The sequence below is a fragment of the Prionailurus bengalensis genome, chromosome B3 (genome assembly GCF_016509475.1).
Source record: "Prionailurus bengalensis isolate Pbe53 chromosome B3, Fcat_Pben_1.1_paternal_pri, whole genome shotgun sequence".
NCBI classification, from domain to species: domain Eukaryota; kingdom Metazoa; phylum Chordata; class Mammalia; order Carnivora; family Felidae; genus Prionailurus; species Prionailurus bengalensis.
In genome coordinates this window covers 9,063,651-9,090,586 of record NC_057355.1, presented here as the reverse complement: position 1 = coordinate 9,090,586, position 26,936 = coordinate 9,063,651, and the positions used below count along the sequence as shown (strand labels likewise).

The 26,936-nt window shown below is 39.7% G+C and overlaps 1 protein-coding gene across 1 annotated transcript in view; it reads left to right on the top strand.

Moving 5' to 3' along the window:
* Nucleotides 1-26,936, top strand: part of AGBL1 (AGBL carboxypeptidase 1) — a 765,585-nt gene that overhangs the window by 421,028 nt on the left and 317,621 nt on the right. Inside the window, exons 20-21 of the mRNA XM_043554727.1 lie at nucleotides 93-224; nucleotides 14,388-14,564. Coding sequence (XP_043410662.1) covers nucleotides 93-224; nucleotides 14,388-14,564 — 309 coding nt within the window. The remainder of the gene's footprint in view (nucleotides 1-92; nucleotides 225-14,387; nucleotides 14,565-26,936) is intronic.

The window sequence follows — 26,936 nt, the reverse complement described above, 5'->3', positions numbered from 1 at the left end:
TGTGAACAGTATTCTACCTGAGAAAGTTGACTTAAAAGATTTAAAAGGCCAGTATAACTGACCTAGATTTTCCCCCGCTTTGGCCATTGTAGGTCTTCTGTGATTTTCATGGCCACTCTCAAAAGAAGAATGTATTCCTTTATGGTTGTAGCATCAAGGAGACCTTGTGGCAAGCAGAGTCCGCTATGGGCACATCTACTGTCTTGGAAGATGTCGGCTACAGGGTAAGTCACTGGGGAGAATGACACAAAACATTTTGTGTCCACATTCTTGCCTTTGAGACACACGCTCCACCCATTTTTCCCCCTAAATAAGCATTTTGATTATTTTAACTCTAGGGTTATAATACAAGCAGGTTGGAGGCATGTGTAACCCCTCTACACTTTTGATGCATAATGGCTATACTACCTGGTGGCTCTGCTTTGTTTTCTATGTGATATGATACAGTGCAAAGGGCATGAGAATCAGAGACAGGAAACCTCATTTTAATGCCTGGCTTTACAGTTATTAACTGTGTGCCGAGGAGTCATTAACATCACCTCTCTGAACCACCATTTGTCACCTGGGAAGTGGGGACAGTGAAAATACTGCCTCTGTTTCATGTTTATGAGAGCAGCAAAATGATGCTGAATACAAAAGGATCTTAAATTAGTATGAAGGAATGCAAAAATGCAAGACATTAGACCATCCATATGCCCTGTGTGAACACGCTCTGAAAAGCAGAGCAGTGATCCACTACTCCTGTATAGTGGATATATTTTATCTATAAGTAGCTAATTCTTTTTTTATCTGGGTTCCAGTGGATAGAGCTCAACTCTTCCTCCACTGAACTAAAGAGGAAGTTAAGGAGGGGTAAAGAACAAAGGACTTCTTCCTGTCAGCGTAAAGGGAATCAGGATAGAAGGAGATGAGGCAACATTGTCCAAACACAAAATAAAAACTGGCCTTTGTTTCAAATGTAAATGGAAAAAGAAGAAAAATTATTGAATTGGAAGAACTACAGTTCTCCTGTGTCTTTCTCCTTTACTTTCACATGGGACACTTCATCTCTGACACTTCTGGTCACCAGATATGTGGCGATTTCACCCCACCAGACACTTCTGAGACACCAACTGGGTGTTTTACAATTTAACCCTACCCAGAGACAGCGTCACATCCCCCAGGTTAAGGACTCATCCCACAAGACTGCTTCCTACTTCCGATGTCGATCACAAGGAGTCATTCCTGGGTCACGCACAACTTCTGTCTGACTTAGCTATGAGTTTGAGGGATCCATGATCTTCCCCCCTGCATTGGATTCAGTTATTTTCTAGAGTGGCTCACAGAACTCAGGGAAGCACTTAAACTTATATTTACCAGTTTGGTAAAGGGTCTGATAAAGGACATTGATGTTAGCCAGATAAATAAGAGATACATAGGGTGAGGACTGGGAGGGTCCCACGTACAAGGTCTTCTGTTCCTGTGGAGTTACGGGGAGGGTATCATCCTCTTGGTATGTGGATGTGTTCACCAACTTGGAAGCTTTCTGAACCCCATACTGTTGGGATTTTATGGAGACTTCTTAATGTAGTTGTGATCAATTATTAACTCATTTCCAGCCCCTCTCCCCACTCTAAAGGAGTGGGGATAGCCTGATCCAGGACCTCACCCAGAATCACATCATTAGAACAAAAGATGCTTCTAATGCTCTTATCACTTAAGAATTTACAGGGGTTTTAGGAACTCCATGTCAAGGACTGGGGATGAAGAACAAAAACAAATTTTCTACAATAAATCACAACATCACAATTATCATGGTACCTACAAATTCTTTATTATTCTGGATATATGAATTTACTATAAAAAATAGCTTTATTCCCTGGGTTAATGAGTACCAAAAGAGATCAAAATCCACCAAACTACTATTTCACCTCAAAATAACTCCCCTTCTCCCTTAGTTTCTCTTCACTCTCTCCCTCCATGTCCTCTAGAAACATGAGTACTACTGATCAGTAGATAGTTCCCCAAAATGATTAGAGCAGAACCAACGAGTTATCTTTAGTTTCCTTTTACTCTAAGTCCCAACCACAATAATGGGGATTTTGATACAGAATTAGAATTTGGAAGGAAGGAAGGAAGGAAGGAAGGAAGGAAGGAAGGAAGGAAGGAAGGAAGGAGAGGAGAGGAGAAAGGGCAGGAGACAGGGAGAAAGGGAGGGAGGAAGGAAGGAAAGAAATTAATTCTGGTACTGAGAAGTTCCACAACCAAAGTGAAAATTTCACTGGATGGGATCATTCAGCAGATATGTGATGGCAGGAGAATCAATCACTAAACTTGAAGATCAATCCAAAATTACTAAATTTAAATTATGGAGAAAAAAGATTGAAGAAAATTCAGTAGCCTTAGAGATCTGCAGGATAGTATAAACAGCATAATACTGAATAGAATAATTAACCAGGAAAATATAATGAATGAAAGTGAATGTATATACCCCAACATATAAGCAAAAATTAACAGAATTGAGACAAGAAATTTAAAAATCCAAAGATAATAGTTGGATATTTTAGTACTCTTTTCTCAGTAAGAAATAGAGCAATCAAACAGAAAATTAGTAATCTTCTGATCTGATTGATACATATGTAACAATTCTCAAAACAGAAAAATATACATTGTTTTTGAGTACACATCAAAATTATCCTAGGTAGACCATATGCTAGCCTATGAAACAAGTCTCAATATATTTTTAAAGCACTGAAACCATCCAGGTATGTTCACTTACCATGGCAGAATTAAATTATAAATCAACTTTTGTAAGATTCTAGGGTCTCTCGGGATATGAAGAAATTAAACAATATACTCCAAAATAACTCATGGGCCAAAGAAGAAATCAGAAGGGAAATAAGGATATGTCCTAAACTGAATAAAAACAGAAACACAGCATATCAAAATTTCTGGTGTGCAACTAAACTAGTGCTTAGAGAAAAAGTTGGAGGCACCTGGGTGGCTCAGTCGGATAAGCATCTGACTTCGGCTCAGGTCATGATCTCACAGTCCGTGAGTTCAAGCCCCGCATCTGGCTCTGTGCTGACAGCTCAGAGCCTGGAGCCTGCTTCAGATTCTGTGTCTCCCTGTCTCTGCCTCTCCCCTGCTCACACTCTGTCTCTCTCTGTCTCAGAAATAAATAATAAAAACATTTAAAAAAAATAAAAAAATTAAAAGTTGCAGGTTTTTTTTTTTTATGCTTATTTATTTTTGAGAGAGACAGAGTGTGAGCAGGGGAGGGGCAGAGAGAGAGAGGGAGACAGAATCTGAAGCAGGCTTCAGGCTCCGAGCTATCAGCACAGAGCAGGGCTCGAACTCACAAACCATGAAATCATGACCTGAGCCAAAGTAGGATGCTTAACTGACTGAGCCACTCAGGCACCCCAAAAAGTTGTAGCTTTAAATGCTTATATTAGAAATGTGGAGCGATCTAAAATTGGTAATTTAATCTTTCACCTCTGGAACGAAGAAAAATAAGAGCAAATCAAACTCAAGGCAAGAATAAGAAAAAAAAAGAAAGAAAAAACCGAAATGGAAGTGAATGAAATAGAAAACATACAATGGGTAGAGGATGCATGAATACATGTTTGGTTTCTTGAATAGTCAACAAAATGATAATCCTTTAGTTAGATTCATGAAAGAAGACACAAGTTACCAAAATCAGGAATGAAAGGGGGCATCGCAACATACTTTCCAAAATATAAAAGAGTATTATTAACAATCACATGCCAATAAATGGATAAATTTTTAGGACAAAAATTACCAAAAGTAACTAAAGAAGACATGTAAAATCTGATAGGGCCTATTTTAAGTAAATAAATTATATTACTGATTAAAAATCTCCGCACAAATAAAATATGGCCTCAATAGGTTTGTTGGTGACTTCTGTTAAACTCCTAAGATATAAATAGTAATAATTATTAACAAATTAGTTTTCAAAAATAGCGGAAAAAGACTTCTCAACTCGTTTTATGAGAGCTCTACTATTTTGACTCCAAAGCCAGAAAAGATGTCACATGGAAAGTCAACATCTGTCAGCAAACACCTATCCAAAATCCTTCACAAAATATTAAGTCAAATCCAGAAGCATATAAAAATCATCATTCACTGTGATAATGTGGGGTTTAGCTCATGAATGCAAGGTTAGTTCACCTTAAAAAATCAAATACTGTTCTATTCCCTGTAAATAAACAATGCAAAACTACATCATTATCTCAGTGATGTGGAGAAAAACATTTGAAAAAATTAAACATCCATTCAAAACAGAATCTCACAATGGACAAGGAATAGAGAGGGAATTCTTCAACTTGAAACTGAGCATAAAAAAAAGAAAAAGTCCTGTAGTTACCATCATGCCTAATGCTGAAAGATTAAATGCTTTTTCTGGAAGATCAGGAATAAGGCAAGAATATTTGCTCTCACCATTTCTGTTCAGCATTTTACTATGTATTCTAACTAGTACAATAAGACAAAAATAGTAAAGAGAAGTATGTGTGTGTATATATATATATATATATATATATGTGTATATATATGTATATACACACACACACACACATATATATATACACACACACACATATACACACACACACACACACACACATATATATATATATACACACACACATTTTTTTTTAATATATATATTTTAATTTTAGTTTTTAAATTTACAGCCAAATTAGTGTATAGTGCAACAATGATTTCAGGAGTATATTCCTTAATACCCCTTGCCCATTTAGCCCATCCCCCCTCCCATAACCCCTCCCATAGCCCTCAGTTTGTTCTCCATATTTATGAGTCTCTTATGCTTTGTCCCACTCCCTGCTTTTATATTATTTTTGCTTCCTTTCCCTTATGTTCATCTGTTTTGTCTCTTTAAGTCCTCATATGAGTGAAGTCATATGATTTTTGTCTTTCTCTGACTAATGTCACTTAGCATAATACCCTCCAGTTCCATCCACGTAGTTGCAAATGGCAAGATTTCATTCTTTTTGATTGCCAAGTCATACTCCATTGTATATATATATACCACATCTTCTTTATCCATTCATCCATCAATGGACATTTGGGCTCTTTCCACACTTTGGCTATTGTTGATAGTGCTACTATAAACATTGGGGTGCATGTATCCCTTCCAAACAACACTCCTGTATCCCTTGGATAAATACCTAGTAGTGCAATTGGTGGGTCGTAGGGTAGTTCTCTTTTTAGTTTTTTGAGGAACCTCCATACTGTTTTCCAGAGTGGCTGCACCAGCTTGCATTCCTACCAACAATGCAAAAGGGATCCTCTTTCTCCACATCCTCGCCAACATCTGTTGTTGCCTGAGTTGTTAATGTTAGCCATTCTGACAGGTGTCAGGGGATATCTCATTGTGGTTTTGATTTGTATTTCCCTGATGATGAGTGATGTTGAGCATTTTTTCATGTGTCAGTTGACCATCCGGATGTCTTCTTTGGAGAAATATCTATTCATGTCCTTTGCCCATTTCTTCACTGGATTATTTGATTTTTGGGTGTTGAGTTTGATAAGTTCTTTATAGATTTGGAATACTAACCCTTTATCTGATATGTCATTTGCAAATATCTTCTCCCATTCTGTTGGTTGCCTTTTAGTTCTGCCGTAAAGAGAAGTATATTGGGAAAAAAGAGGAACTGCTTTTACTCAAAAGTATAGTATCATAGGTAGAATATTCTAAGAATTTTACAAAATAAAGTACTGGAGTTAATATGCAAGTTTAGCAAGGTAACAAAATGCATGATCAATGATAAAATTCATGGTATTTCTATATACTAGCAATGAGTAATCCAGAGATGAAATTAAGGAAAAAATCCATTTGCAATAGTTTCTAAAAGATTAAGTCAATTAGAAGTAAATTAAACAGGGGCGCCTAGGTAGCTCAGTCAGTTAGGCGTCTGACTCTTGATTTTGGTTCACATCATGATCTCACTGTTCATGAGTTTGAGCCCTGTGTCGGACTCTGTGCTTACAGTGTAGGGCCTGCTTGGGATTCTCTCTCTCCCTCTCTCACTACCCCTACCCTACTTTCTCCGCCGTCTCTCAAAAATAAATAAATAAACTTTAAAAGTTTAAAAACAGAAAGAAATTAAATAAAAAGTGCATTATGTGTACACTGAAAACCACAAAACATTGTTTAGAGGAATTAGAGGTGACCTGAACAAATGAAGAAGTGTACCACGCTCATGGATTGGAAAACTCAATGATCATCAGATGGCCACTCTCCCCAAATTTTTCTATAGAGTCAGTACATTTCCTATCAAAATCTTAGGAGGCTTTTTTGTTGATATTGAGAAGATAATCTTATGACTTATGTGGAAATACAGAAGAGTCTGAATAGCCAAAGAAACTTTAAAAGAGAAGAAAAAAGTTACAGGATTTACTCTACATGATTTGAAGACTTTAAATTTCAAAACTAAAAAGCTACAGTCATCATGAACGTCTGGTGTTGGCATCAGGATAGACCTATAGATCAGTAGAACAGAATAGAGGGAAAATAAATACACACAGAAATACTCACACATTTATAGCAATTGATTTCCTGCAAAGATGTCAAAGCACTTCAGTACAGCAGGGAGGAAGGACAGACTGTCTATCAGACAGTGCTGAAGCAATTGGGTAGCCACAAGGCAAAATATGAATTTAGATATTTACTTAACACCATACACAAAATGTAACTTAAAATAGATCATACACCTAAATGTAAGGACAAAACAATAAAACTTACAGAATGCAACCTACTAGAAAATCTTTGTATTTTGTCTGCTTTGATTAGTCAAAGCTATCTTCCATAGAACCCCACACAACACAAACTATAAAACAAAAAGTTGATAAATTGAGCTTTGTCAAACTTAAAGAATTTTAATCTTTAAAAGTCCCCTTATAAGTAAGTGGAAGACCAACCATACACTGGGAAAAATAGTTGCCAATCATGTAACTGATAACAGGCATATATCCAGAATGTGCAATTTTTTACAAGTCAATAATAAGAAAATAAACACACACATAAAAAAACCCAAAAATTGTTCTTGACTATGTCAACAAAAACAATGTATGCATGGTTAATATTAACAATATTATCATTCATCAGGTAATTGTAAATTAAAATGATAATGGGATAACGCCACACAATCACTAGAATGGTTATAATAAAAAAGACAAAATATCAAGTGCTGGGAAAAGGTGTTCAGAAACTGGAACCCTCATTTATTATTGGTGGAAGTGCAAAATGGTGTGCCCAATTTGGAAAACACTTTGACAGTTTCTTCAAAGTGAAGCACACTTTTAATGCACAGCCTAGCAACGCCATTCCTCTGTATCCACCCAAGAGAAGTGAAAACACTTGTCCACAAAAATGGACATACTTCTCATAGTATGTGGACTATGGACTTCTCATAGAAGTACCATTACACAATATCCCCAAACTGGTAACAATGCAAACATGTCCGCCAACTTGTGAATGGATACACAGGACATGGAATCTTCAGACACAGTATGTTCATACAATGGAAACTTATCCACCAATGAAAAGGGACAAACTACCGATGCATGCAACAACATACACTTAAAAAAGAAGTCAGAAACTAACACAAGATGTATGGTTTAATTTGTATGAAATTTCTGAAAAAGGCAAAAATTATAGTGTTAAAAAGCAGATCAGAGGTTGCCTAGGGCAGGACTGACTGGAAGTGAGCATGAAAGACATGTTTGTACAGTGATGAAAGTGTTCCCAAGCTGGACTGTGGTGAGGACTGCAAAATATATGCATTTCCTAGGGGTGCCTGGGTGGCTCAGTTGATTAAGCATCTGACTTTGGCTCAGGTCATGATCTCGCAGTTGGTGAGTTTGAGCCCCGCATGGGGTTCTGTGCTGACACCTTGGAGCCTGGAGCCTGCCTCCAATTCTGTGTGTGTGTCTCTTTCTCTCTGCCCTTCCCCAGTTCATGCTCTGTCTCTCTCTCTCTCTCTCTCTCTCTCTCTCTCTCTCTCTCTCTCTCAAAAATAAATAAGCAATTAAAACTATATACATTTCCTAAAACTCATCAAACTGTTCACTTACTTCAATAAAGCTGATATCAATAACGTGTGTTATTAAAAGTAAAAATTCTTTGGGGCGCCTGGGTGGCTCAGTTGCTTGAGTGTCTGACTTCAGCTCAGGTCACGATTTCATAGTCCATGAGTTTGAGCCCCGCATCGGGCTCTGTGCTGTCTGTGTGGAGCCTGCTTGGGATTCTCTCTGTCCTTCTGTCTCTGCCCCTCCCCTCCTTATGTTCTCTCTCTCTTTCTCTTTCCCTCTCTCAAAATAAATAAACTTAAAATAAAAAAGAAGTATGAAGAAATAGAATGACATGAATTCTGTGACAATTAAAACTTGAGCCTTAACCAATGGAATGGGAAAAGATATTCGCAAATGACATATTGGACAAAGGGCTAGTATCCAAAATCTATAAAGAGCTCACCAAACTCCACACCCGAAAAACAAATAACCCAGTGAAGAAATGGGCAGAAAACATGAATAGACACTTCTCTAAAGAAGACATCCGGATGGCCAACAGGCACATGAAAAGATGTTCAGCGTCGCTCCTTATCAGGGAAATACAAATCAAAACCACACTCAGGTATCACCTCACGCCAGTCAGAGTGGCCAAAATGAACAAATCAGGAGACTATAGATGCTGGCGAGGATGTGGAGAAACGGGAACCCTCTTGCACTGTTGGTTGGAATGCAAACTGGTGCAGCCACTCTGGAAAGCAGTGTGGAGGTTCCTCAGAAAATTAAAAATAGACCTACCCTATGACCCAGCAATAGCACTGCTAGGAATTTATCCAAGGGATACAGGAGTACTGATGCATAGGGCCACTTGTACCCCAATGTTCATAGCAGCACTCTCAACAATAGCCAAATTATGGAAAGAGCCTAAATGTCCATCAACTGATGAATGGATAAAGAAATTGTGGTTTATATACACAATGGAATATTACGTGGCAATGAGAAAAAATGAAATATGGCCTTTTGTAGCAACGTGGATGGAACTGGAGAATGTGATGCTAAGTGAAATAAGCCATACAGAGAAAGACAGATACCATATGGTTTCACTCTTATGTGGATCCTGAGAAACTTAACAGGAACCCATGGGGGAGGGGAAGGAAAAAAAAAAAAAGAGGTTAGAGTGGGAGAGAGCCAAAGCATAAGAGACTGTTAAAAACTGAGAACAAACTGAGGGTTGATGGGGGGTGGGAGTGAGGAGAGGGTGGGTGATGGGTATGGAGGAGGGCACCTTTTGGGATGAGCACTGGGTGTTGTATGGAAACCAATTTGTCAATAAATTTCATAAAACAAACACACAAACAAATAAACAAACAAAAAAACCCCAAATATCATTTTAATAAAATTAAATAGAGGCTTAGTGAGGGAGAGAGGAGGAGTTTTTCATGTAGTATAGAGAGACTATTTTAAATATATATATATATATATATATATATATATATATATATATACATACACACATGGGGCACCTGGGTGGCTCAGTCAGTTGAGTGTCCAACTTCGGCTCAGGTTATGATCTCATGGTCTGTGAGTTCGAGCCCTACATTGGGCTCTCTGCTATCATCGCAGAGTTTGCTTCAGATCCTCTGTCCCCCTATCTTCCCCTCCCCCCTTACTCTCTTTCTCTCTCTCAAAAATAAACATTTTAAAAATGCATAAAAAAAAAAAAAACCTTGAGCCTTAAAGAATTTTAACTGCCTATTGTGGATCACAGTGAACTGAAGAGAGGTGGATGCAATCAGTTCTTTGGCAGTCCTGCCTGGGAAGTGTCTCTTGTTAGTGACATTTCCTGGCCTTGGTCTTCCTCATAAATTTCCAGTTTTGAGGAGTGGCAAAGATAACAACTGTGGATACTACTTCTACAGTAATGAGCATGTGCCAGGCACTGTTCAAAGCACCCTGTATACGTTCATTCATTTAATCTTCCCAACTACTGCATCTTCTAGAATGGTGCACGGCAATAGGATATGCTTAACCAATGTTTGTGAAATTAATAGGTACTTTTAATAGCATCCCATTTCATATATGAGGAAGGGAGGTTGCAGAAATGCGGTAAAATGTCTAAAGGTCATATAGTCAGCAAGAGCTGGGATTAGGACCCAGGTGACTCAGCACCAGACCACACCTCAGATTCTGACCTTAGTGATCTTCTAAAGCATGTGTTCTATGAGACAGAAACAAAAACCTGAGTTAAACTACTCTGCAGAATGAAGAGGGAATAAGTCCTTGTTGGACACTTGGTAGGCGGGGATTATCTAAGTTAAGAGAAGGGAAATATACAAGGTAAAGAGAGGTTTTAAAAGCTGGTTTTGGGGGCGCCTGGGTGGCGCAGTTGGTTAGGCATCCGACTTCAACCAGGTCACGATCTTGCGGTCTGTGAGTTCGAGCCCTGCGTCAGGCTCTGGGCTGATGGCTCAGAGCCTGGAGCCTGTTTCCGATTCTGTGTCTCCCTCTCTCTCTGCCCCTCCCCCATTCATGCTCTGTCTCTCTCTGTCCCAAAAATAAATAAAAAACGTTGAAAAAAAAATTAAAAAAAAAAAGCTGGTTTTGTTTTTTTTTTCCAATCATGGAAGCTTGAATATTGGAGCAGAGTGACCCTTCTTTTCCTCTAAACCTCTGAAGAGCATAGTAACAACACTGCATGGTTACTGAGGCTTCTCTTGACTTTACCGCTTCACTCAAGGTTGAAGCTATTCTTACCCCTCCCCCTTATGTGATGACAAAAATGAGGGTTAGCGGACTTAAATGACTTTCTCCATGTCAAATCGTGTAGTGTGAATCCAGAATTCATACTTTTGACTCCTTGTCCCAGCTATGCCCTTGCCACATGCTTAAGTCAGAGAAAAGAGAAGATGTCTGAGTTCTGTAGAGGTGATCGTGGGGAACCGGCACCCCACAGAGGGCTTCTCCCTGGAAATGAGCTGGGAGCTAGGAGATGTCTAGTGGGTTCATAGTCAGCATATCTTTGAAAGTTCTATCTTCTGTGAATTTGGGAAACCAGGCAGGACTTGGAAGAGTCAGCAGAAAACAGATGAATTGAAATGCAGCTCAAGCTTTTACAATGTTCCCCAAAACCAGAATTAATGATTCAGGACCACCTCTTCCCCCATCAGCTGAGGTGCTCCAGACCCAGCTGCTCCAAGACAAATGGGATTCAATGTCTACGGGGATGCAGAATACTCATTCTCGGGGCTGTTTCTTGCCTAGTCCCTGCTAGGTTTGTGTTGAGACCATGCTAAATGCCAGCTCCTGGACCATGCTGTGTATATATATTATGTCATTCGTTCCTTGTATTTCTTTACGTGCCTATGGAATTATAATACCTACTGAAGAAGTTCTGTCCTACAGTGGTTACACTAAGCTCATGTGATCTGAATTAGGATATCTGAGTTGACATTCTGGATTTGTCCTTACTAGCTGTGTGACCATTGAAAAGTTACTCATCTAGCCTCTATGTTATGAGATAATAACAGAATTTATGTCAAAGACTCATGATTAATTGAACTAATGCATGTAAAATACATAGCAAGTGTTGAGTGAAAAGGCAGCTATTATAATTTTCTTTTCTAAATATGAAATTTTTTGTCAAATTGGTTTCCATACAACACCCAGTGCTCATCCCAACAGGTGCCTTCCTCAATACCCATCACCCCCCTCCTCTCCCTCCCACCCCCCATCAACCCTCAGATTGTTCTCAGTTTTTAAGAGTCTCTAGTGTTATGTATGCTAAGTGAAATAAGTCATACAGAGAAAGACAGATACCATATGTTTTCACTCTTAGGTGGATCCTGAGAAACTTAACAGAAGACCATGGGGAAGGGGAAGGGAAAAAAAAGGGGAAAAAAAGGAAAAAAAAAAAAAGGGGGGGGGAAAGGAAAAAAATAAAGAAAAAAAGTTAGAGAGGGAGGGAGCCAAACCAAAACAAACTATTATAATTTTCAACTTTTGGAAACTGAGATTAAGTTTAAGGGCACAGAGCAAGTGGGAGAGAAAAAGTTGAAAGTCCCAAGTCTTTTTCCATTGGAGCTGGGAGATCCCTGAGAGCATCACAATAAGGGTCCACTGGCTCCATTCACATTCAGTGTTTATCTATATCTTAATTCATTTACAAAACAAGACAAGACAGTCTCCAAATACTAACGCTATAATTATCTTCATTTCTCTGGCATAGATCTATTTGTGTGAGATCAAAAGGGAAATGGGTTCAGGACTTTATTACCAATGCTGTAGTAGTTTTGGAGTCCATTATTTAATGGCTAAACTCTTGCTGTGGATATGTAACAGACATGCTCCAACTGCACCTTGTAAACCCCTTATTCTCCAGGCTCCAACAAGGGGATCATAGCTTATAAAGCTTTCTGAGATACACGCCATTAAATGGAACATGTGGTCATTTGGGTATGGGCTATATGAGCTAAGAAAACCGGGTTCACTTAAGTAAGAAAAAAGAGATCATTTAAATAATGTCCAATTAACCTTTTTATAGCAAGGTAAAATATTGATAAATTGAGACCATTTTCAAGTATTTTCAATCATTTTAGTTGCTATGTATATGTCATAAATATTTTATGTAATACATAAAACAAAATAAATTTTTACATAGCATATAAATAATATATATAGTGTATGTATGTATAAATATAGTGTGTGTGTATATATATATATATAGTGTGTGTGTGTTTGTGTGTGCGCGCGCGCGCGCAAGTGTGTGTGAGATATATTTAAGCAGTCCCCTAAGGGTCTGGACTAGCAGATTCTATTTATTTCAGCAAATAATTATGGAGTGCCCCCTATGAGCCACCCAGCTTGGTGTGCAGAGATTTTCCTGTGAACAAGACGCAGACCTGCCCTTATGGAACTTCTGAGCTGCAGAGGAGATAGAAAATAAACAGCTAATTACATGAAAATTAATTTTACTGTGATTGCGATGACACTTTGAAGGAGAAAAATGGGGTGAAGGAATCACTGGGAGAGAGGGACAAAAGTGGGTAGATGAAATCAATTAGGGGACAATTATAGAAACTCAAGTGAGGACATATCAGCTCATTTCCCTTGTCCAAATGATGCTGTAGGTCTGCAGGCTATGTTGGGAACTTAACGATCATACTAAATTATATGAATAATTATGTTAACATATACATATATCATAGGTAATTTATAATATAATTAATACTTGTATTAATCTTTATATTAATGTGATTAAGTTATGTTAAGCATGGGGACAGTAAGAACCCAGGTTATTAAGAGATTTGCTCAGTGTTCTAGAAATTAACAAAATTGCATTTCTTTAAAAGTACTCTTAATTTGTATTCTCATTCTGAGGAAAGAACACTTCCTTCTCCTTGCAATTTGTCCAAAGCCTGAAGTTTCACTGTTTGTTATCTAATATGCATAATTTTGTACTATGTGCTAGTATTCTGTCAGCAGTGAAGTAAAGAACCCTTCTTGTTAATGGCACAAAAGTTTGGGACTGTCTAGGCTCAGGATTTCTGCTAACCCAAGGACCTGGTGTGCTATGAATTCTTGAGTCATCGTCCTCGAAGTGGGGAGGTCTGGTGACTAGAAGTCCCCTTTCTGTCAGTCAGAGAGTGGCAAGGATCTGCATACAGATGCTTTCTAACCATAGATTAAGTTGTCTCACCTAAAGCTTTTCCACCCTAGGAAACAGTGGTATATAAGAACTCAGAGAGGATGGATTTTTAGTTTTATAAATGGTCCAGCCTCAGATTTATGAGATTTACAAGATGGGACTAGCAAGTTCATTTTGGCAGTGGTACTATTTTAGGGAACTTTATATGTGACCCTCAGCGATCATCAATGATTTGAATATCTGGGATAAGTCAGAAGTCCTTAGTTTGACTCTTGGAGCTAGAAAACCATGAGCCTGGGTGGAGTCACTCTCTAACTTTCAGTCCGTATGAAATCTGTGTCTTTCCATGGAGCTCAACACAGTGATGCGTGAGGCTGAATGTATACATGTACAACATCAGTCCACAGTGATGGAGAGACACGGAACTGGGAGATCATGGTCTTTCGAGTAGGCCGGATTGACATTTGGATCCCATTCCAACCACTTTGTAGTTGGACTTATGCTATTTCTTTCTTACTTTTCTAAGTCTCAGATTCCTCGTTTGAGAGCACAAAACAACAAACCCTTGGTATCCATTCCTTAGGGTTGATAGAAGATTGCAGGAGCATATATTAAGTGTTTGATATATTGATATGCTTAATAAATGTTGGGACATTATTTTTTATGATGCATATCCCTAATTCATCATGATTTTATTTTTTTGTTGTAGACTCTTCCCAAAATCCTTGATAAGCTAGCTCCAGCATTCACGATGAGCAGCTGCAGTTTCCTCGTGGAGAAATCCCGAGCCTCCACAGCCCGGGTGGTGGTGTGGAGAGAGATGGGGGTGTCCAGAAGCTACACAATGGAGAGCAGCTACTGTGGCTGCAACCAGGGACCCTATCAGGTATGTGAGGCTCCGGCATATGCATACTTTCTGTCCAGCAGCTATGTACTGTAATGGGGGCACTATTAAAAACCTCTCAGTTCTTCTTTCTCTCCTGAACGTGGACGAAGTCTCCAGGTAGTCTGGCCTCGCTACCTGATCTTGCAGAACTAATCAATGATTGCATTCACTGGCAGCACAATCTGTGTTTATCCTGGAAGCAATTTGTACGTGCCCGTTGGTTTGGTTTCTCAATCATGTGCCCTGGCCAGCAAGTGGCAGGGAGCCTCCCTCAGACATGCACCCCCAGCTTTTATGGAACCTCGGCCTGGCGCTGTTATATGCATGGGGATCTCTTGTTACCTTTTGCACAACTCGACTGGTTCCCCTTGCATCATAAAGAGTGTAGGTTGGTGCATAGATATTGCCCTTTACATCCATGTATTGTGTGCCTCTATCTTATGTGATTATCTAAATCAGCAGCTCTCTGTGGCCCTGCTATCACCAGAGCACACAGAAGTGTGTTCATGACATGTATCTCCCCAACATGAGTGGATCTGGGACTCATGCTCCAGTGTCAAGGGAAAGGCTCGTATAAATCACATTTTTTTTTCTACAGCTCTGTTAACTGCATGAGCAGCTGGATAGCTACTAAGGCAGCCTGCTTTAGCTGCTCTTCCCTGTCCCCACTAGAGGAGCATAAGTAAGGGACATTGCGACAATGCCATGGTAGTAGATTCTTTTAAATTTGTTAGGCAAGCTGACAGTCTTCTATTCAATCCCAAGGATACCTGGACCTTACCAACATTAAAGCTCATTACATTGGCTTTGATGTCCTGGAACAGCCAGGAAGCACTTGGCGCCTACATGGTCCTGTGCTTGTGGAAATCTGGTAGCTCTCAGGGAAGACAGGGAGTGACAGGTGATGAATATTACCTAACTTCCCACCTGGCCAAAGACTTTTTTCTTTTTTCTTTTTTTTTTTTTTAACACAGGGCTACTGAACCACCCGTTCTAACCTATTAATTCTGTTAAATAGCCAATCAGTCCAAACAGTTTGCTCAAAATAAATTGTTCAGTTATTGAGTTAATAAATTATTAGATTGAATTAATCCAGTTTACCCAAATTAATGTCGATGTAGAAAAAGAAGAGTGAGATCATTGGAGGGGCATGGGATTAGGCATCACAAGACCTCACTTTCCCACTTATCAGCAGTGTTGCAAGCTACATACCTCTATGAACCTGTGTATGTTTCATATATCAAATGTTAATATTCATAAGGATTCCATTCCTCCCTACTGCACAAGAGTTTTTGTAAAGGCCAAAAGAGAATGTAGACATGAGTGCATTTGAAGGTTGTATCATCAGGAATATGTTCAGTCCCTTGGCATTCAAAACCTATATGATTGGGAAAAATAAGCCTGGAGTATTATTGACTCTAAGGACTTATAGACTTGTATCCCTCTAGTTGTGTGCCCTTTGATGGATAGGGGCCAGACACTTATTTAAAGGAGGACTCCATGCATCCTTCACAGATCTATTGGAGTGGTGACTTTCATTGACTTTGTTTCTCCAAGTAGCAATTCAGGCTAACAGCTTCCAGTCAGATAAGTATCAGTGCCATTCATGATAAATCAACTAGAAACTCAAACCTCTGGAGTCGCTGTTTGAGAACTAGATGACTCAGACATTCAGGCCCCTACCAACACTCCATCTTCCATGTAACAAACACATGGGCTGTTACAAATGACACGGAATGACAGAGTTGCCCAATGGGTTGGCTTTCACATACCAGCTCAGCATTTCCTCTGTGAAATTGTCCACGTGGCCTTTGCATGAGATCTTTGTAAGAAAGGATGGAGAAGGAATTGGCTAGAGGAAGCCCTAATGGTGCCAGACCTGGTTTTGCTTTAACAATCCCATCCTCTATATGAAACACCTCTCCGAATGGATTGGTTTTCTCCTTCCCTTTGTTTTTCTGTCCTTACAAATGCTGTTGAATAACTGAGCAAAATTGCAGACAGTGAGTAAGAGGATGATGAATAATTTTACAAAGGGGTAGGGGGAACACCCCAAGGGAAGGAAGCCAGCCCAGAATTGGGAGTTTTGGTGATTTTTGTTTGAGGTATATAATGCAGTCTATGAGCTATAAAGCAGTATAGAAATTTCCATCCTGAACATATTGCAAATGATTTTTGTACATTGAGAAGCTCAGTCCCAGTTGAGTCCTGAGGTTATTATTTTAAGGTCATCTTTCCATTTTTTGTTTAGCATTACCATTTATCCAAAAGATGGAGGGTACTTAAATACACCCATGAGGGGCATTCCTTCCTTCCTTCATAAGAATATCAATATTTTTGCAGTTTCTCTGGTTAATGCAGCTTTAAAGTAGTTCCAATCATTTCTCCCCCAGCACACTAAGTACCTGATTTGTTAGTATGGAAATGAAATATCATTTCTTACAATGACATTTATGTTGGAACGGCATTAAAGAACATAAGCTATTACCTTCAAATAATTATTACTAATATGGTATTTTCTCTTCTATTTCCCAATCTATAGTTGGTTAATTTAAAAAAAAAAGAATTCTCTTGCTTTTGTGTCTTTGGAATATAGTCTCTACTGCTAGGTTATACATTTAGACCTATAATCTCTGAGTCTCACCCACTGAGTGATTTACTTTAACTATTAGGGACTGGTCCAAAACTATCGAGGCTATGGAGGGGAAAAGTCAAAATGGAATCAGGCATACTCTCAGGGCTCATGTTTTAGAGGTGTCCAGTCTGTGTGGATAGCTGTGTATTTCACACCTAGCATTTGCAGCCTGGGGTCACATACATGGTGTGTTTGCACATTCAAAGACATGTGCCTGGGCCCCATCGGCTGCTTGTAACTTAGGACAGTGTGAGCACTGCCACCCAAGCAGGCTGTCCACATGCCCTTCGGCAATGCTGCTGACTTGTGGGCAAAACGGGTCTTCGTCAGAGGAAGGACAGAGTGAGCACCTGAGGTCTGAAGAGTAACTCAACTGATATTTAAATCCCCTCACTTCGCACTGCATCCTATGGACCCTCCAGCAATCCATTTGCTATGCCACCAACAGAAAGATTTTCCAGTAACCCAAACCTATTCAAGTCACAGTGTTGCCCATAATCCTTCATTGTGTCCAGAGCAAGTCCAGCTCCTTATCATGCCAGGTAAGGCCTTGTACAACCTAATTCATTTGTGTAATGCTCAATCCCTTGTTTAGCATAGAGTACATGTTGAATATGTGTGATGATTGGCAAATGAATGGAAAAATAAGTGAACAAATGGATGGCGATTTCCATGTAGAGTCAGATGATTATCCTCTCTGTCCATAGATCACTAGAAAAAGAGAAGGAATTGCCATGGTCACGTGTGACTAGAAGCCACTTTCAAATGAAGATTTAAATTTTTTAATTTTTTAAAGTTTATTCATTAATTGAGAGAGAGAGACAGTGAGATGAACAGAGAGAATCCCAAGCAGGCCCCGTGCTGTCAACACAAAGCCCAATGCAGGCCTTGATCCCAAGAACTGTGAGACCATGACCTGAGCCAAAATCAAGAGTTGGATGCTTAACCAATGGAGCCACCCAGGCGCCCCAGAAATGGAGATTTTTAGAGTAATTGAAATGGATAGTAATGGAAAATGTGTGGGTGAGAGAGGGAAATGTGTAAGAATGCAATGTTGAGTCCTCTCGAATCTGTTACTATACACATGATTTGAGAGCACCTAATGGATTCTTTCTCAGAGTAAGGAGATTCTAATCCAGGTGCACTCTCACATGGCCACATTCTAATAAAAAATGATGATTCAATGGAAGGACTTCCACCAGTATACAGGGGGGATGCTGCAATGCACCTGCCAGATCCCCTTTCGGACCAAGGTACTCATTTTCCTGGCTGCTCACAGCTGTGTTCATCACCAGAAATTGTCTGCAGCTGATAGAAGTAGCCTTGATCAAAGCTTTGGCTTCTTAGTGTGAGCAGCTTGCATCCAATAGCTGTTCTGAGTGTGGGTACAAAGGCCTGGCCTCATAGCCCCAGTTGGGAACGCTCCAAAGGGCCATTTCAGCTCCAGAACTCTCTGTAGGATTGGCTGGGGCCTCTGTCACAATTGCACTGTGATTCAGCTTCCCACTCTGACCACTTCTGCTTTTTTCACCACTCACAGGTGTTGTGCTGGTGAGTGCTCCCCAAAAGTCCTTCTGCAAAACAACTTACTACTGTATTTCAAAAAAAAAAAAACCCAAACAAACAAAAACCCTGAGATCAGGAAACAAAAACATTGCAACTAAGTGCTTGGCTATTGAAGATGGCTTGAGAGGGATGAACTTCATATGAAAAATTAAGTCATCTCACTTGGCTTGCAGGGCTCCCAGTGTCCTCCAGTTCACACTCTGCATCATTAGCTGTTTTAGGACGTAACCCCACACAGATTGGGAGACCACAGCTCAGTGCAGGGACTCTTGCACTGCTGCTCTACCTCCATTGTGGTCCAGAAGGGATGCTGGGTGTATTAGTTTCCTGTGGCTGCCATCCCAAATCTCCATAAGTTTGGTGGCTTAAAACCATAAATTTATTCTTGCACAGCATTGGAGACTAGAAGCCTGAAATCAAGGTGCCGACAATACTATGTTCTCTCTAAAGCTCCAGAGACTCTGTCCCATACCTTTCTCGTAGCTTCCGTTTTTTGCTGGCTCGTAGACATATCACTCCAATATCTACCTTTATCTTTGTATGGCCTTCTCTGCTTGTATGCCTCTGTCTCTGTGTTATCTTTCCCTCACTTAAATTACTTATTGTTATTTTTATTTCTTATTGAAGTTTAGTTGACACACAATGTTATATTAGTATCAGGTGTACAATATAGTGATTCAACAACTTATACATTATTGGTTTCTTCTTTTAAGGACACCAGTCATATTGGATGTAGGGTCCAGCATACTCTAGTATGACCTCATCTTAACTAATTACACCTGCAACAACCCTAGTTCCAAATCTGGTCACATTCTGAGGTTCTGAGAAGGAAATGAATTTGGGGGGGATGCCATTCAACCTGGTACACTGGGTCAGGCAAGGAGGTACAGAATATACAGATCCAAGAACCAGAAAGAAGTTTTTATTTCTTTCTTCTTATTTCTATGCTGTGAAGCTTCAAACAAATTCTAGTCAGTCTTGTTTTCACTGTACCTCCTGAACAAGAAAATAAGAAGTTTCAGATTTTCTTGGAACATCTTGGAATCCAAATTTGAAGGACATTCCATGTATGATGAATGCTGATTAGCGCCGCTTGAGGATTATAATATATAGTACCGTAAAGCAGTGATAATGGTAATAAACACATTTATGGTACTTACTCTTTGTCAAGCCTTTTTCATATATTAAATTATTCCATCTTTGCTACCATGTGACAAAATACTGCAAAGTTGGTTTTATTATCATTACCATCATCGTCCTTATTTTCCAAATGGAGACACTTAGAGAGGCTAAGTAACTTGGTCAATGTCACACACATAGCTAGGAGGTTTTAGAATCAGGGTTTGAACGCAGACAGGTCTGGCACTGGAATCTTTGCTTTTACCCTCATGCCTTTTGCTTCATAGGATGTCATCGGTCAAGGTATCCCTGGGCTTTGGAAACAGGAGAACTAGCCTCTGCTTTTGGCCATCACCAAATAGATCTGCAGCAACAAGTTTCTCATGTATAATAGGAAAATGTAATTAGAACTGAAAATTGGACATGGTCTCTGCCAAAATCATGCTTGAAAGGGTTGCCTTCGCTGGGTATCTAAGGAGCTTCTGGATCATCTAGATCAGGGCGCTCTCGCTTAATTCTGAAACCCCCAAAAACCTTCTATGGCACCTTCTGAGTAGATCCAATTTTCTAGGGAGAAAGTATTTTGCGTTTAGCACCAATTAGCTAATGTCAGGAGATCTGTTCTACCCTTCACATCCCCCCATCTTATCCTGAGCTGTTTTGTTTTTTTATCTTTCCAGAGTAAACAAAGAGGAATTGGAGGAATACAATACCTAGGTATTGGTAGCTGTCTATCAGGCAGGGAAAATGGGAAGAGCACAGCTCATCTTTAGTAAAACATCAGCTTAAGTTTGTATTAGTCAACCTCCTATGTTGCTTTCCATACTCACTTCACTTCCTGAAGTCTCCTCTCCTTTTCGCATTTTTCCCATAGGGAATGATTGCTCTCAACAACTCATTGAGTCTTTATTTGAGGACATCTCTTTTCCCCCCAAGTGTCCTAAGCCACAGAATCACCTCTCTACCAGGGTCTACACATATATTCTCTCTCTGCCACGCATGTGTGTGTATCACACGTATGTACACAGTTGTACAGATGTCCATACCAGCAGTTTTGAATGACAGCTTCATGTGGGAGGTGTAGTTTATTGTGTAGTGTGGGCACTTGTACCAGAGTTCCAAGGAGAGCTCTGCATTTAGCAGCCATGACCTCGAGACAGTGACCTGTTTTCTATGACTTTTGGTTGTAACGGTGATGTTCCTCACAGTTCCTAGTTATAGAAATGTTGTAAAGACTGAGTGAGCTACTGCCTGTAAAATGTGTATCACTATTTTCATACTAAACACTCAATACCTTTTATTGTTTGTATTCTTATTGATTGTATATAAGAATTTTTAATGGTGGTTTTCTTTTTCATCTTAAGTACTGATACTTAGACTCCAACCCTCAGCCATAATTGTCTTATTCATACTTTCTTAAGTACAACCATTGAGGTTAGACATCAGGTCTCTGTGATTTTTATTAACTTTAATAGGCAGCCAGGGTTGCCACAAATATAGGTACTGATTAATTACAATTCTAGAAAAGATGTACACATGGTCAAAGCCTAGAAAGAAACCTCAAAATAGCCATAGATTTTGGCTTTTATAAAGACCAATATCCATATAGCAATATTTATAGATTTAGTTACATCAAAGAAACTTCTGTGTGTATTACCTTGACATTTCCTCTGCCTTTTATTCTATCAAACTTCCTACACAATCTAGCCCATATTATAGCCAATTTGCATGGGAGGTCCTAGAAAAGAGAAGGGGAATTTGTGAGCCTGAGTCTAGGGGAAGGGAAAGAAAGAGCAAGGAGTAGAGGTCGGGACAGGAAACATACTTGAATTTAAAAGTCTATCCCAATTATGAGCACAACTCAAGAATATATTTTGGATCACTATTCTCTTGGAACCCATTTCCTTATCGTATGGGCAGCCTCAAATTAGAATATGACTCTTTTTAAGCTCTGAATTGGGCGGGGGGGGGGGGGAATCCTGTTAATTTCACTAATGTAATCTGAGGAATAGGATTTCTCAAACTTTAATGACCATAGGAATTACCTAGGGATCTTATATGATGCAGATGTTTGCACCACGTATCCATGTGACCTGGGGTATGGCCCAGAAATCTGCATTTTATTAAGTGCCCCTGAAGATTCAAATTCTGGTGACCCAGAGGCCAGTGACTGAGAAATGGGGCAGGTTACTAGTTTTTGCAGTTTCTGTTTTTGTTTGCTTGCTTCTGGTCTCCTTTGGGCTATAGGTGATCTTCCATGGCTTTTGTCATAAAGTCCCAAATTCTCTGCCTTCCCTACCCTTGTGTGTGTGTGTGTGTGTGTGTGTGTGTGTGTGTGTGTGTTTCATTTGTGCTTTTAGGTGATTGGCCTAGTTCTCTCACAAGAGTTGTATGGAAAAACTGTCCATATCCCAATGAGAGTTTAAAATGTTTCTGTTTGTTTTTCTAGCTCCTGGGGCATCCCCAGGTCAAAATTTCTTAAATTGGCTATAGAACAAAAGAGTAGAGGAACAAATATAATTACATACAAAAGTGTTTTTTGGTCTATGTATACATTTTTCTGGGGAGAAAATCTATAGTTTTTAAGACATTGTTAAAAGAGTGGATGACCCCCAAATAATTAAGAGCTCATGACTTAGTTTACTGAATCCAAGATGTCTGGAAGCCCTTTACAGCTTCTTGGTTTCTGCTCTCTTAAAAAAAAAAAAAGTTTAATGTTTATTTATTTTTGAGAGAGAGAGGGCAAGCAGGGAAAGGGGGTGGGGCAGAGGATCCAAAGCAGGCTCTGTGCTGACAGCAGAGAGCCCAATGCAGGGCATGCAGAGCTTGAACTCATGAACCGTGAGATCATGCCCTGAGCTGAAGTCAGACACTTAACTGTCTCAGCCACCCAGGCGCCCCTTGGTCTCTGCTCTTAGGTCAGCTCTAGAAGCATTTGACTTGACTTTGTGAAAATCATCCAGGAGTCTGTCACTCGCTGACTCCTTCTGCCTGCTTATCACTTAGCACAAGAACCATGATGTATCTCATTAAGTGTAGATTGGAGTTACTTCCATCTAAATCTTGTGTGATGACTAAAAGATTAGGACACTAATCTTTTCAGGATGATGCTTCTCACAGGTGGTCTTTCCGACTGAGGGTTTGTTAGAAACAAAGAGAGTCTCAGGCCCCACTGACTGCAGCAGGATCTACGTTTTAACAAGATCCTCAGGTGACCCGTGTCCCTAGGAAAGTCTGAGAAGCACTGATTCAGAGCAGCCTTGGTCAGCAGGGAGGTGAGAAAGGATTAGGGCTCACCAAAGGGAAATTGGGGAGTTCTCCCTTTTCTACTGGGGCAATGACATTGTTCCCCAAATTTTTGTGAACTGGAATGAGCTGCTGTTTATGAATGGGATTTAAAAATTGAAGGTGGCCCTCAATATGAGACATACTGTGATCTGTGCCAACATTTTAATGCTAGATGAGTCTCTTCTTGTCCCCCTAGCCACCCACCCCCCCATATGCTCTCACCTTCTCCACTCTAGGGCTTTGAAAAGAGAAGGACAACTTTCCAAAAGTCCGTTTGGCCATCAGAATGCCACTTCATTCCTTTGTAAATACAAATGTAAAACACAGCTCTAATCTATCATTTTAGTATTAGCCACTATTTGAACCATTCACGTCTATGCCCTTTTTGTTCTTATTAACTGTGATTCAACAAGTGTTGCCTTGGTGTTCTTTTTTTTTTTTTTTTTAAGCTTCATTGTGTATGATCTCAAAACACAGTCTGAGCCATTTATTAACTCAATGTGGGCTTAATGATGAAGTGAAATATTGTCCTCATCCTCTAGCCCTCAATTCCATAATGTATGTCAGCATTATGATAGAATATTAAAAGGAATTAAATAAAAATCAAGAGGCAGAGATGCTAATAAGGTTGCCAGCAGGGGTCTTTCCTGGGATTACTAATGCCTTGGGAGCTGTGAATTTTAAATGCCCATTGTAGAAAATGGTTCATTGTTTCAAAAGTAAGGATAGAATCTGGCCCTTGGGATCATCCAGTGAGCCTCAAATGACCTCTGATCCTTTAAAAATATGTGGCTTCAAAGGACCAAGAAGAAGAAAAGATGGTTTATCTCTGTAAATCTCACTCTCCCCATGTGATCAATGTAAGTGCAATCAACCAAATACCCTAAAGGAAAGGATATAAAACCAAAGGAAGGATTAATTTAATCCGGGGTTTTATGTAGCTTGTATCATAGGGGAAAAGGACAGGCCAAACCTGAGATACATTTCTTTGGTTTTTTCTACGTGACCGAGTTCCTTGGAGTAGCTTTTCCTAACACAAGAGCTGAGAAAGCAGTGTCCCACTCTTGAGAGTAATCCGCAGGATATATTCTCTGTGAACTAGAGTGGACCCCAGACCATGACTGTGAAAGGTGATCCTTTCCTCCAGCCAATTTTTAAATTCTCTACCAGGTGTTCCCTCCAAAGGAGTGGCCTCCAAGATTTCTCTTTTTAAAAACTAAGCAGTAATTATCTTTATAAGCCTGTATTCCCCAAATGTAAATGAGAAAAGGACATTTTAGAATATTTTGAACCATGGTATTAGGAGGTAGGCATTAGATATTTTTATATACATTTATACATCCTTTCTTCATTGATTAGTTAACATTTATTTGTTAGGCATCTACTCTGTTTCACGCTGAAGTTTGTGACTGGGGATGTTTACAGAAATCTAAAAACACTTAGCAAAGACCAGGCACATGGTCAATTCATCTTCATTCATTCATTCTTTCATTCATCATTCAGTAAACATTAAAAAAAATCCAGACAATATGTTAGGTGCCAAGAATATGACAGAGTGGAATTGACAGCTTCCTACTCTCTCAGGGTTTATAGTCCAGCCAGAAAGGCAGTTAATTAAGTCAGCAATAACAGCAGAGAGTAGTATGAAAACAACTGGGTGTTATAATAGAACACAGAAGGAGATAATTTAGGGCTTTGCTAACTGTTGGTTGAGTTGAATATGAATTATCCACAAATTACTTTTTTTGTGTGAAATTGGAAAAGGTAATTCACCTGACAAAGGAAAAGACACTTGTTTGAAAGTCGGCTAAGGTCAGGGAGTTCTTGATTTTTCTTTCATCCTCATTTGCTTTCATGCTACTTCTGGCTCATTTCATAGTTCTTATTTTTTTCCTTAAAGTTTTTTTTTTAAGTTAATTTATTTATTTTGAGAGACAGATAGAAATGCAGGTTGGGGGGCAGGGCATGGGTAAAGAGGGAGGGAGACAGAGAATCCCAAGCAGGCTCCACACTGTCAGCACAGAGCCTGATGATGAGCCTTGGACTCATGAACTATGAGATCATGACCTGAGCTGAAATCAAGAGTCAAATGCTTAGCTGACTGTGCCACCCAGGTGCCCTTCATTTCATATTTTTAAATTGCACCCTGTAATTCCACATTGGGGATGCATATTATGCTGAATTTGAGTACACTGGAGCATGCAAGTGTGTTCTCCTATCCCTTCTTCCTGCATTCCCTCCCTAGGAACACACAGGAACCTACCGCAGGTGTTTCTATGGAGCTTATAGTGAACCACACCTCCCTGAAGGCAGACATAGAACTGAAAGATCAGAAATGTTTCCAAATCCTCCTTCAACTGGTACTGAGTAATGAAAGTTAAATAATGGTTATCTTGATTATTTTATGAATTGAATGTCTGGCTCTACCCCCCAAGTATTCCTGAAGACAACAAAAATCATAGTAGGAAAATACCCTTTGCCTAGTGGTTTATAACTCATAAAACACTTTCATAAACTATTATCTCAGGTGAGCCAGAAGACCACCACAGATCAAGTGTGAGGGGAAATGGAAATGAAAGATTAAAAAAAAAAGTGAGCCTGGGATGGCACAGAAAACAGTGAAAAATGTGGCTGATTATTGGGCTGGTCAAAGCAGTTGGGTGGGCTTGCTCAGCTATGTGACATGTGTCTGGATAAGGCTATGGTGCAGAGCCATTTCTGGGATGAGGTGTTGAGATGGAAGAAAGACTTATCTGCCAGCTATGCATGCCCCCCTTCCTGGTACCCATTAGTCAAAATGTGTCTCCAGAGAAGTGAATCCATATGTCCAGGTGGCACCATTGGGACCTTTTTGTAGCCATTCATCTAAGTCCAGAAATGGTAGATGGGGCCAGAAACTCAGGATGGAAGGCTGGTGGACCTGGTTCTAGAATAGCAGCAATGAAGGAAGTCCTCCCAAGGAGGCCAACTGGTCAGCCCCAGTATGTGGAAATGTGAGGAGCCCAGCAGAATTGGTGGCACCCAAGGCAAGGCTCACCCCTGGGGGTCCAGGAGTTGGCATCACCAAGGGAATCTGAGGAGGTGCCTAAGATCTGTCCTATACAATTACCAAGAAAAGTCTTTTTTATTTTTTAAAATATAAAGTTAGAGCAACAAAGTGACAGTATGCAACTAAAATATTCATAACCCTTCATCCTAAAATTCCCACTTCTAGAAATGTAAGTCCAGAAGTGCGTGAAGATACATGTACAAAGATGTCATTGCCTGTTCATGGTGAACAAGGAGACATGACCTTAACTCCCATCACCCAAGGGTCAGTGAAATACACAGTTGTCTGTTTGAACAATGGATGCCTCAGACAGAAGGCACAAGATAATTGCACTCACCTGGTCTTTAGCACTTCTGTCCACTAGCTCCATCGTTTATGGCCAATATTTAGGGAAAATTATTTAGTCTTTTTAACAGTGTAGTCATCAGAAAAATGGGGATAATGAGTTTACCCCCCTCAGCATATGCTTGTATGCAAAGCACTTGGGAGAGCATCTCACACCAAATACCAGCTAATCCTCATCTTCATTGTCATCATCGCTTATATATTGTTACACTCAGTCTACTGATGTGAAAGCTGAGATGGAGAAAATTTAAGGGACTTTTCTTTCTTTTTTTTTTTTTTGAGTTTTTTTTATTTTTAAATAATCTGTACACCCAACACGGGGCTCAAACTCCCAACCCTGAGATCAAGAGTCCAGTGTTTCACTGACTGA